Raw genomic sequence first — 12519 nt, 5'->3', positions numbered from 1 at the left:
GAAGAAATTTTGAAGTCCGGTTTTGCTAGGATTATAGGTCAAAAAAGAAGAAACTTGGTTTTTAATTCACAGTATTTCAGTGTTTCACTGAACACACTTCGTATGTTAAAAAGAGTTATCTTGTAAAATTTAACAAATATTCCTATTTATTTGTAGTTTGAATAAAACTCTTCATAAAAGAATATAACAAAACACCCTTCATGGAAATAATGTTGAAGTTCTTGTTCTCAACAGCATAAAAGATTTTTCAAGATTAATAATCTCCCCTCTTCTAATTATGTAATTCCAGTCTAGTTGAAATCTGACAGCAAAGAGCTTTACTTTGGCAACTAAACTACCTGACATCTAACCCCCAGAGCACAGCAAGAGTGCTCAAACACAAAATGTTTACTGAATATGTCTGTCATTTCAGCCAACCATTTGGGCCTCACAAGACACAATTTCTCACAAAAGTTGCTCACCAAAAATTGTAAATTGAACTGTCTGCCCCAGAGCCACACACACTGGAGGGGCTCAATAAATACATGTTGATGATTATATATGAATCATTGAATAAAAGAACTGAAAAAAAAAACTGTACAATTCATCCAGTCTACTTCTAGACTGGATTAATGACCCACAGGTATTAAAATAAGAATGATTTAATTTCTCTCTCCTTTTTTTTTTTTTTCTATAGGAGACCTGGTGAACCTCCATTGATAAAAGGCTGGCTTCCTTACTTTGGAGAAGCCCTGAAATTACAAAAAGATCCCCTAGGTTTCATGACTACTCTTCAAAAGCAGTATGGTGACGTTTTCACTCTTTTCCTTGGGGGTAAGTGGCACTTAAGTTGGGGGTAAGTGGCACAATAAGTTCCTTACTTGTATCATAATTTCTCACTTGTTCTTTAATGTTGTTATATTTTTCTCTAGGCAAAATATGGAATATTTGTACATTATTGTTTTATTTGTAGGCTACTGCAAAAGAAAACTATGTTTTTGAGTACAGTAATCCTCACATTAAAAAACAAAGTATAGAATTCTCTTGAGGGTCCCTAGGGAACCCCGCTCTCCTGGTATCACCTGTCGTTTGGTTTGGTGTAGCTTACCTTTAAGAATTGTTTCTTGAAAAGCTAGAGTACGTTAATGGACTTGATTTTGTAGAGCAGTTTTAGGTGTCCAGAAAACTGATCAGACAGTACAGACAGTTCCCATATATCTCCTCTTTCCCCTGATCATAATTCCCCCTGTTATGAACATCTTATATTAGTGTGGCACATTTGTTGCAACTGATGAGCCAGTATGGATACAACATTAAAAGTCTGTGGTTTTGGCTTCCCTGGTGGCGCAGTGGTTGAGAGTCTGCCTGCCGATGCAGGGGACATGGGTTCGTGCCCCGGTCTGGGAAGATCCCACATGCCGCGGAGCGGCTGGGCCCGTGAGCCATGGCCGCTGAGTCTGCGCGTCCGGAGCCTGTGCTCCACAACAGGAGAGGCCACAACAGTGAGAGGCCCACGTACCGCAAAAAAAAAAAATCTGTGGTTTAGGGGCTTCCCTGGTGGGGCAGTGGTTAAGAATCCTCCTGCCAATGCAGGGGACACGGGTTCGAGCCCTGGTCCAGGAAGATCCCACATGCCACAGAGCAACTAAGCCCATGCACCACAACTACTGAGCCTGCGCTGTAGAGCCCGAGAGACACAACTACTGAGCCCACATGCCACAACTACTGAAGCCCACGTGCCTAGAGCCCATGCTCTGCAACAAGAGAAGCCACTGCAGTGAGAAGCCCGTGCACCGCAACAGAGCAGCCCCCGCTTGCCGCAACTAGAGAAATCCCGCTCGCAGCAACAAAGACCCAACGCAGCCAAAAATAAATAAATAAAATAAATTTATTTTTAAAAAAAGTCTGTGGTTTACACTAGAGCCCGGTCTTTGCGTTGTCCAGTTCCTTGGGTTTTAACCAATGCAACATGTCAGGTATCTTCCATTACAGTATCACACAGAATAGTTTCACTGGTCTAAAAAATCCCCTGTGTTCCACATATTCATTCCTCTTCCCCTCGTCCTGAGCCCCTAACAGCCATGGATCTAGAATATATTTTTAATTTAAAAGTATTTGTTATGGTTCAGTGCACAGAGAGCAGTGTGGACCTAAGAATGTTCCACAGCTTTCATTAGCACAGATGTAAATAAAGTAATAATCCTGCTGGTGAAAACAAATATATCTGTTATGGTTCTAACTTCAATAAAATGTTTACAAAACAAGGATAAAGCACACAGCAGCATCACTACGTAACCCAACATCACTGGGCGCTGAGAAGCTGGAATGTGCTCAGCTCATCCTCCTTGAAGGCCCATGCTCTCCAGCTGTAGCAGCTATATCTCTGGCCACCTAACAAACCTCTCCCAAATGTCATGCCTCAAAACAACAACTGGTCTGGCCCGGGTCACCTGTGTGGCTTGAGTCATCTGGCTGATTGACTGGGGCTTAAATGGCCCAAGGTGGCCTCATCACATGCCTGGCTGGGCCTCCTTCTCCACATGATGTTTCGTCCTCAAGAAGATGTCCTTATATATGTGGCAGCTAGTATTTCAAGAGGGTGAGAGGAAAATCTGTAAGGCCTCCTGAGGCCTTGGCTCACATGTTACAGAACCTCACTTCCAGACTTAGTACAAGCAAGTCACGGGCCAACCCAGGTTCAAGGCTAGGAAAATAGATTTCCACTTCTTCCTGGGCAGAGTGGCAGAGTCACATTGCAAAGGAGCCCATGTAGAAAGAGAGAAGAAGTTTATCGTGGCCATGTTTGCATACAGTCTTCCACGTCAGTTTATCACCTGGGCTAGGCATTCCTTTTCTTCACTTGTGTCTGCCCTGTCCCGGAAGGCCAATCTCTACACAGTAGATCATCTCCACGCCTTTGCCCTCTGACTTCTGGTTGGGTGTGCAGGTGGAGGGCAGGAAAGCTGTGTTGTAGCTCTCCACCTCTTACTGGTCTCTGTAACACAGTTCACTTTCCTTCCCAAGAAAATTGAAGACATCAGGTATGCTCTCACTCAGATCCCCATGTATCTATCAAATGTTTCACAGTTATCCTTACCACCTCTGCTCCAGTTTCAGAGAATGTTCAAGACAATCCATTTACCTGTCCCCGTGACGCTTACTGTCTCCTCTGGGCTGGCATTACATTATTTCTTCCTCTCATATATGTATCTTCATTATTTTCTCTCTTGGGTCCTTACCTTAAGCTTCTAACCATGCTTAATCTTTCCTGTATTTTCCTCTAGTTAACTTTTCACTTCTTTTTTTTCTCTTTTGCATCTAGATTTTTAAAGAGAGTTACCTACCTTTGCTGCCCCCGGTTGTTTAGCTCCCAGAGGCCTCCTAGCTGTAACCAGCTTTCTGCCTTGCTGAGGTCATTAATGGGCCATCACCTGCCTGGACCTCTCTAGCTGGTGGACAAAGCTGATCCCTCATTCCTTCTCAAAACACTCTGTTCCTTCACTGTCTTGACACTGTGCCTCCTGGGTCTTCCACCGATGCTGAGCATTCCTTATCTGGGTCATATTTACACGTGCCTCTTTCTTTGCTCAACCCCCTTTATCTTTCTCTAACAGTCTTTGGAATTTTATGTTCTATGCCTAAAGAATTTAGATAATTTCTTCGTACTGTAATTATGTTGCCAAGTATCTGAAGCAACCTTTTGTACATAGAGCAACTTCACTTTTGTGCTACCATTTCCATGTCATTGGGAGGAAAAAAATGATCCAACTGGATGAAATGGTCAGCATGGTCAGTTTCTCACAGGAATAGGTAGTATTTGTTTCATTGCATCTTGCCCCCTTGGCTGGCAACTGGCAAGTCTCTTCCAACAGTAATTATGTGCACTCTGATTTCAGAAGAATTGAAATGGAAAAAAAACCATGTGTCTTAGAAACAGAGACATTGTAGTGTATCTGGTGACCCTCATGAGGCTCTTCAGGGTCAAGGCTCCACCTACCTCTCCAGCCCCGTCTCTTGCTACTATAATGCACCATTAACACACCAAATTGTTGGAATTTCCTCCTCATATACCATGTCCTTTTGTGCTGCTTTTTTCTGTTGCGGTTCTTTCTGCCAGAACGCTGTTCTTCTGTTTCTCAGTCGTCCTTGAAAGATGACTGATGTGGATGCATCTTTTGAGGCCATCGTCACGTATCACTTCCTCCCAAATTCCTTCACTGACCATTTCCCTCCCCATGGTGTGTTTGATGCCTCTTCTCCAGGCTCCAATTACTCCTAGTATAACTTCTGTCATGGCATTTAATAAATTGTGAGTGTATTGCTAATTCACTTGTCTATTTCCCTTCATTGTTTTCTAACTTCTTTACTGCCAACATTTAGTTCAGAGCTCAGCACTGATTGATTCACAATAAATATTCGATAAGGAAATTCCCAGTACCTTAGAGCTGATGAAATACTTACTATAATACAAATAAAGGCCGTAGCTGGGGCTTCTATTCTAAGTGAGCTTTTGGCTTCATAATACAAAACTGTATTCTTCACTTAAAAAAGTCACTCTTGGGGGGAAATAAATTAGGAGTTTGGGATTAATATATATACACTACTATATATAAAATAGATAATCAACAAGGACCTACTGTATAGTACAGGGAACTCTACTAATTATTCTGTAATAACCTATGTGGGAAAAGAATCTAAAGAAGAATTGGATGACCCAGCAATCCCACTACTGGGCATATACCTTGAGAAAACCATAATTCAAAAAGAGACATGTACCACAATGTTCATTGCAGCTCTATCTACAATAGCCAGGACATGGAAGCAGCCTAAGTGTCCATCGACAGATGAATGGATAAAGAAGATGTGGCACATATATACAATGGAATATTACTCAGCCATAAAAAGAAACGAAATTGAGTTATTTGTAGTGAGGTGGGTGGACCTAGAGTCTGTCATACAGAGTGAAGTAAGTCAGAAAGAGAAAAACAAATACCGTATGCTAACACATATGTATGGAATCTAAAAAAAAAAAGGTTCTGAAAAACCTAGGGGCAGGACAAGAGTAAAGACACAGACGTAGAGAATGGACTTGAGGACACGGGGAGGGGGAAGTGTAAGCTGGGATGAAGTGAGAGAGTGGCATGGACTTATAGATACTACCAAACGTAAAATAGATAGCTAGTGGGAAGCAGCTGCATAGCACAGGGAGATCAGCTCGGTGCTTTGTGACCACCTAGAGGGGTGGGATAAGGAGGGTGGGAGGGAGACGCAAGAGGGAGGAGATATGGGGATATATGTATATCTATAGCTGATTCACTTTGTTATAAAGCAGAAAGTAACACACCATTGTAAAGCAATTATAGTCCAATAAAGATGTTAAAGAAGAAAAAAGAAAACAAACAGAAAACCAGTTTCACTTGTTATCTTCATCTTAGATACTGAGAAGCTTGCTGAATTTCTCATGTCTAAATAATTTGGCCATGGCTATCTTTTTAAACTCAACAGTAGACAGCCATAGTTGAATACGAACTGCTACTTTCCTTTAGCTTCTTCCTAGAGTTTGAATAAATTCCTGTCAAAAATCCTTATTATGTATGTGGTTCTAATGATCAGTTTGCAAAATAGCTCATTTGGAAAATGTGAATGAGGAACAGCGTCTCCCACCGTTGTCCCATGATGTGAGTTCAGTGCGTGTATGTTTCTTGCGTGATGAGCAAATGATTGTCATCCCCAAAAGTCTCAAGGGACGTGGATGTCATCTTAATAAAGAAATTAAAAGGTACATCTTTTCATGAGAAACCACGTAAATTCGTGACCTGTCGCAGAAAATAGTTCTCTAATTGGTTTTGTGTGGTGGTGCAGCGGAATCGTTTTCCCTAGATGTCACCCCAGCGAAGCACCACTGTACATCACTGTCAACAGTTAGCGAAATTTCGCTGATAAGAGGGGGAGGATAACGTGGTCATCCTCATAAAATAAAAAGTTGGTTCACAGTCCACTCTTCCAATGAATATTTTCAGCTTGACATTTAAAAAACGTCTATTGAAGAGCCAGCTAAACATGGAGATCAAAAGGTTATAGTTATGGAAAATTTCTTTAAACTTCCAATTTATCTCATATTTCTTGACTGGGCATTTCTATTTCAAATAGTCAAATAGGTGTTCTGAATTCTCTTGGATGTGTTTCTGCACCAAATATCTGAAATGAAAGCATCAAAATTCAGGTTATAATGACCCAGATGTCAAACTTCTTGTGTATAATACATCAAAGTGAATGATGTGTTGTTTTTTTTTTAACATTTAGTGACATACTTGGCATCACGTAGCTTCACCTTCCTAAAAGAAGTAATTTTGAAGGAAGTGAAAAGGCTGTTGAGTTAGTAAACCATCGTATGCAGGTTATTCAGGAATGCTGGGGTTAATATCTTAAGGCCCAGCCAGCTCCTAAAAAAGGAAGGCAATGAAATTATTGTTAAAGAATACATTAAAAATTTTGACCCCATTTCAAATTTACTGCTCAAAAGGATGGTTTTATATATACGTATACTTTTTTGCAAAAGTGAACCTCGTTTTCACATTTATATTTTAGACGAATGCAAACTCTGAAATTCTTTAAATCAATGTATCACATCAGCTGCTGATAGCTTTCTTCTCCCTTCTGAAAACACAGCAAAGGATATTGTTTCTATCTTGTGATCTTTGTGAACTAGGCAACTTGCCTGTTGACACGTGGCATTCATTTACATAAAACCACACTGGAACAAAAGTTATTTTTGCTCAAGAATCCATGACCTTTAGAATAACTTTTCAAATTTCCTTTGTTAAGAAATTTAAATTCATTTTATGAATGTATATGTGTTTTCCTAACTGTCTTATTAAAGATTACAAAGAAACTCTGGTTTTGCATCTCACGTTAGCAGATGGTGGACAGATGGTTTAAATTAATATTAATTTTGGAAAACTTAGCTTAAATTGTTTATACTGAAGATTAAAAGTTGGAAAGCCAGCTAGCATCTCCAGTGTTATTAGTACTTCCAAACCCACTCAAAAAGTAAAATCCAGAAAATCAAAAGGTCTTACTCAGCAATCCACATCTTATTCAGATGAGAGAGTCAGTAAAGCGTAATGCCTTGATGTTAAAGAAAATCAAAATAAGAATGAGAAAAAGAAAATACAGATCCCGGAGTGTAAAGAGTCTTGAAAAGAGTGAGAATTTTATCTACAAATTGCTTTAAACTCATCAGTAATGATTTTTTAAAAGAACCTGTATGCAACAAACTGTTTATTAAAAAAATATTAAAATTGGTTGCTAACCAGACACAGTTTTCTACATTTAGCTTTTACTGTTTTTATTTGAAATTAACCTCATAGTTTCTTCCCATATCCTTACCCCCAAGGTGAGATAGAGAAAGAGAGAGAGAGGGAATATATGTGTAGTATGGATGAATTCTAGATAAAAACTGTAAAGTCCATGAAGCCTCTACTTCAGTAGGCCAATAGCCAGTGGCTTCTGTTGCCATGGCTGGATAGTTTTGCCTTTCCACTTAGATTTTGATGAATATAGAAAATGGGTCAGAAAAAAATTCAAAATATTCTCTAGAAATTATGTTTTACAGACTGAGCCTTTTATATATTCTCTGAATTTTACTAATTTAAAATAACTCTGTAAAGACATTTATAAGCAAAATCCTTTTGTTTAGTGAAAGGAGAAAAGTATGAATCACCACCTGTGAAAATGCACAACCTTGCCTAAAATTATATCTTTTGCAAAGTAAGAGAATTCGCTCTTTTTTCAATTATTTGTCAGGCAGATGCTGGCAGTTTTATTTAATTAAGCTGCCATGGTAAAGCAGGTGTCATAAAATATGCCCAAATCCAATTGATTCCTTTTTCTTTCTTCTCCGGGGGGGAAAAGAAAATCCAGTTTACTTTGTAGATACAGCTTTAGGGTCTGACCAGAATGAGTAGTCTCTTCTAGCTTTACCCTCACTCCTAGATTGGCCCACCTTATTATATAAATTAAGGGGAAAGAGAGTGGATACAATTCAAGTCATACGATTTATTTTTAGAAAAAGAATTATAGCACATCTATTCATGTACACTAAAAACTTAAACTCTGTTTTACAATTGTAAAACAAAAAAACATGTATCCTGTTTCTAGGATTAGGTTGAAAATTATTCAAAACTTTATCCTAAATCTGGTACCAAATTGAATTTAATTTCTGTGATGCTGTTTGAGTTACTGTAAATAACAAGCAAGAAGTTGTTCATCTAAGAAAGCTTCACGCACACACACACACACACACACACACACACACAGGAATGATGAGGTGAAGAGCTAAGTATAGATGATTCGACAAACTTTCATGTCTAATTATTTACTGTTTTCTAGAAGACAAATAAGTGTTAAAGTTGTAGGATCGTCGAAATTTCATGTGTGTTCTTGGAAAGGGAAGACTTATTAATGCTAGCATTGAATACTGCCTACATATTATCTCTAATTAGCAGGAGTCTTAAAGCAGCCCTCCAGTGAGAAGGAGTCAGCACCGGCTAAGGAAAAGAACAGTGCGTGGGGACTGTCTTCTTGTCTAGGCTCTGCCACTAAAAATGGCGGCATGATCTTGGCTCTTAACTTCTCCTGACTTTCTTTAGCTGATAAATGCTGGAGAGGCTGCAACTAGGAATCTCCAAGATCCGTGCCAGTTTGGAGAGATAGACCACAGTATGACTCTGTTCCTCAATGTGCCTTCTTACAAAATCACTTGAGGGACTTGTAGGTCCCACCTTCAATCCTTCTGAATCAGAATCAAGAAGGAATCTGTATTTTTAACCAGTACCCCAAGTCTGGACTGATGTATGAAAATGCCAAATGTCACCTCCTCAAAGAACCCTTGTTGATAACTCCAGGCAGACCGAAGCATATCTCACTTCCTGTTGCCCTTACATTGTGTTCCCACCTCTGCTCTATTACTGTCCGTAACAATACAATGGTTCATTTACATCTTTATCTCAAAAGGAAAGAGATCCAACCAAGTATCTGGATGTCAATAAATGTTGAATGCATGCATGAATGAATGGATGAAAGCGTGATTGGATGGGATCTAGTTCTGAAATCCTCTTTCGGTCACAAATCAATATGAGAGTTTGGACGTGTTACTAAATCTCCCTGAGCTACTATTTTCTCATCGATAAAACGAAAACCTTGGTATTTGTGATTTGTTGTTAGTGTTGAATTAGATGTTCATTTGTGAGTACCTGCTTCGTACCACATCTTCATTTATTTGAGTTAAAATTATTGTATCCAATCAAAGCTAAGATAACGCCAAGTATGAAAAAGCTCTTTATGCAGTGTAAGTGATCAGTAAAGGAGTAGCATCTTACCAATTTGAGTTGCTTGTTTGTTTTCTGATTGTATTATTGGGGAAAAATATAAGAAGTGTTTAAGTAATGAATTTTGAGCCTATTTAAAAGATAATTTAAATATCTTGGTAGTTTGTTAAAATAAAAATTTGAAGAATAAACTATCTTTTTGAAAGTCTTTAAGAATTTCAGAACATTTAACTTCAAGCTTCTAGCGTTTTCCCACAATCTTCCATTTTAAAAGGAAACATGTAGTGGAATTTTGAATCAAATAGATTTTTATTGTACTTTACATCTTTTGAGATGTGAGTTATTAAGGTCTTTCTAATTTTGATTAAGATATTCTCAAATTTCAGATATCTTGTTTTGTTTTACTACCACATGAATTCATATTCTCATTTATTTCTTTTAGGAAATTACATAACGTTTATCCTGGACCCTTTCCAGTACCAGTCAGTGGTAAAAAATCAAAAATTAAGCTTTCAAATGTTTACTAGTAAATTCTTAATGAGAGTGTTTTCTGTCAAAAAGATGATGACATATCATGACCTGAACGACAAGATTCATACTAGCTATCAACTTTTACGAGGGAAGCATTTGGACACACTGATGGAAAACACAATGCAGACTCTAAAACAAGTTTTTGAACCACAGCTCTTAAAAACCACAAGTTGGGACACGGAATATTTGTTGACATTCTGCAGCTCAGTGATATTTGAGGTGACATTTACAGCCATACATGGAAATGTTCTCTCTGGCGATAGGAAAACATTCATGACTGAGTTAAGAGATGATTTTTTTAAATTTGATGGCAAATTCACACATTTAGCATCAGGCATACCCATTGAGCTTCTAGGAAACATCAAGTCTATTCGAACGAAACTTATAAAACAATTGACAACAGAAAACTTAGCCAAGTTACAAGGATGGTCAGAAGTTGTTCAAATGAGGCAAGATATCCTGGAGAAATACTATACGCCCAAGGACACTGAAATAGGAGGTAAGAAACTTCTGAATGATGCCTTGTCTAAAATAAAATAATTTACAGTAGACCTTTGAAATAAAAAGACAAAATGGTGACCTTGAGAATTTTTATGCTCTTTCTAATTGGCTAATGATAAAATGTTTTACTCTGAAACAACCCTTTGTGATAATTGATTTTTTTTTTTTTTTTTTTTTTTTTTTTTGCTGAGATGCTAATGCAAGATACTTAACAGGGATAATGAGAAAGAGTATAACTAAGCTGCATTTACTCCTCTTATCTCATCCCCCCTCCCCTCCCCCACCACACACACATTACATTTTAAACTATTCTCATTAAGCAGAAAATTAGACTTCAGAAGCCTATTGGTCCTCATTAGCATGCACTGATCCTTGGCTGGGTCTGTGTCCTAACATCTTTTAATTAGCACACTGCAAATCTAATCAGTGTAATAAACGCTATTAATCTTCCTTTTCACTTATTTTCTCCCAGCACATCATTTAGGCTTGCTCTGGGCCTCTGTGTCAAACACGGTTCCAACTATGTTCTGGACGATGTATTACCTTCTACGGCACCCAGAAGCTATGGCAGTGCTGCGTGACGAAATTGACCATTTGCTGCAGTCAACAGGTCAAAAGAAAGGGCCTGGATTTTCCATCCACCTCACCAGAGAACAATTGGACAGCCTGGTCTACCTTGGTAATTTATTTTTATCTGTTATGAAGAAAAGAAGGTACCTCTCTGCAAAGTCAGTTTATCACTCAAAGCTGTTTACCAAGAGGTGGAGGACACAGCTGCCTAATTGACATAATAACACCCATTTACATCAATTATAAATTATGTAGTTTATAGCTGTAGATACTCTCATTGCATGTAAACATTAAGGCCTAGGTAATTAACTATGTAAGGTATGCAAAAGGCTAAACCAAAGCTTTGCAATTATTTGAAAAAAAAAAAGGTTTATGCCTGTTAAGTCACTAGACTCTGAGCATCTGTTGGTGTGTTAATGCTTTCCAAACGATGCTGGGCTATCTTAACAAGAAAGGTATTCGGGATTAAAAAAGAAAGTATTTCAGACAGACAACTTGTGTGCAAAACACACTTATTCTTCCCTCAAATGGTGTCTATATTTTCAGGCAGAGATTAAGATGTATTATACAGTTTGCAGCGTACGATTCGCAAAAATGTAGTAAGAGTGATTTCCACTGGAAGTTCATGATTTAAACACACTTGGGGAAAAAAAAAAAAAGGAGGGAAGAAAGGGAGGGAGTGAGGGAGGGAAAAGAAAAAGCCACAGCTACAAATTACTTCATGTGAAATGTCAATATTTTATAAAATAGTCACTGGTTCATGAGATATGCATGGTCACTATTTCAAATACGTTTGAGGTCAGAAGTGACTAAGTTGCTTTTCTTTTTCTATGTAGGCCTGTGTGCCTGTAACAGTGAGCTTTTGATAACAGTGGATTCGCCTTTTCCGGTTTTGATAAGACGACTCTCATTATGTGAATGAATTTTAATTCCCAAAGTTAAATTCCAGTCCAACGAGTTATTCTCTGCTTTGTCTGTGTTGACGTTTCATCCTGTGGTTTCTTTTACTATACACTATTCCAGGGCCCTTTGGACAAATGCAGGAGCAAGTCTTTATATATCTCTGTTGCTCCCCTCGTTTGACAATGTAGGCAAGTATCTTAGCCCATGTTGGCCTCAATTTTCTCCCTTTTAAATATGTTCCAGGTTCTTTGATGGGAACTTCTGGGAGCAAAGGCCCTACAGGTCTTGATCAGTGTTGACCACCAGCTGACATTAAGAAGAATGGCCCCAAGTGTTCCGGAGGTTGTTCCCACTGGTTAGGATAAGACCCATCAAAGGCAGTAGCAGGAAGCTTGCCTTGTAGTGACAGTTGGCTAGCTTGTTCAGTCATGCCGTTTTTAGCATACGTTATCAAAGTAATTTTATTTATTTTTTTTATTGGAGTATAATTGCTTTACAGTGTTGTGTTAGTTTCCGCTGTAGAACAAAGTGCATTATCAAAGTAATTTTATATTTGCTTGGAGAAGGAAAATAATCCCAGCATTATTAAAATACAAATATTATTTTATTTTGCTTTTCAGAATGACTGGGGACCAAATGCACAAACTTTGCGTAAAGTTCTGGGTAGTTGCTTTCACGCAGACACACAGTATTTTCTGGGTAGAAG

At 38.4% G+C, this 12519-nt stretch overlaps 1 protein-coding gene across 3 annotated transcripts in view; it reads left to right on the top strand.

The window, feature by feature from the left end:
• Nucleotides 1–12519, top strand: part of CYP7B1 (cytochrome P450 family 7 subfamily B member 1) — a 183719-nt gene that overhangs the window by 149956 nt on the left and 21244 nt on the right. For all 3 annotated transcript variants that reach the window (XM_019925266.3, XM_073794450.1, XM_073794449.1), the window contains 3 exons: nucleotides 677–813; nucleotides 9751–10338; nucleotides 10813–11019. In XM_019925266.3, the coding sequence (XP_019780825.2) occupies nucleotides 677–813; nucleotides 9751–10338; nucleotides 10813–11019 (932 nt within the window). The remainder of the gene's footprint in view (nucleotides 1–676; nucleotides 814–9750; nucleotides 10339–10812; nucleotides 11020–12519) is intronic.

This window comes from Tursiops truncatus, chromosome 17, assembly GCF_011762595.2.
Source record: "Tursiops truncatus isolate mTurTru1 chromosome 17, mTurTru1.mat.Y, whole genome shotgun sequence".
In the NCBI taxonomy this organism is placed as follows: Eukaryota; Metazoa; Chordata; class Mammalia; order Artiodactyla; family Delphinidae; genus Tursiops; species Tursiops truncatus.
Note: the sequence above shows the minus strand (reverse complement) of the source record. Positions and strands in the feature narration are given on the sequence as shown.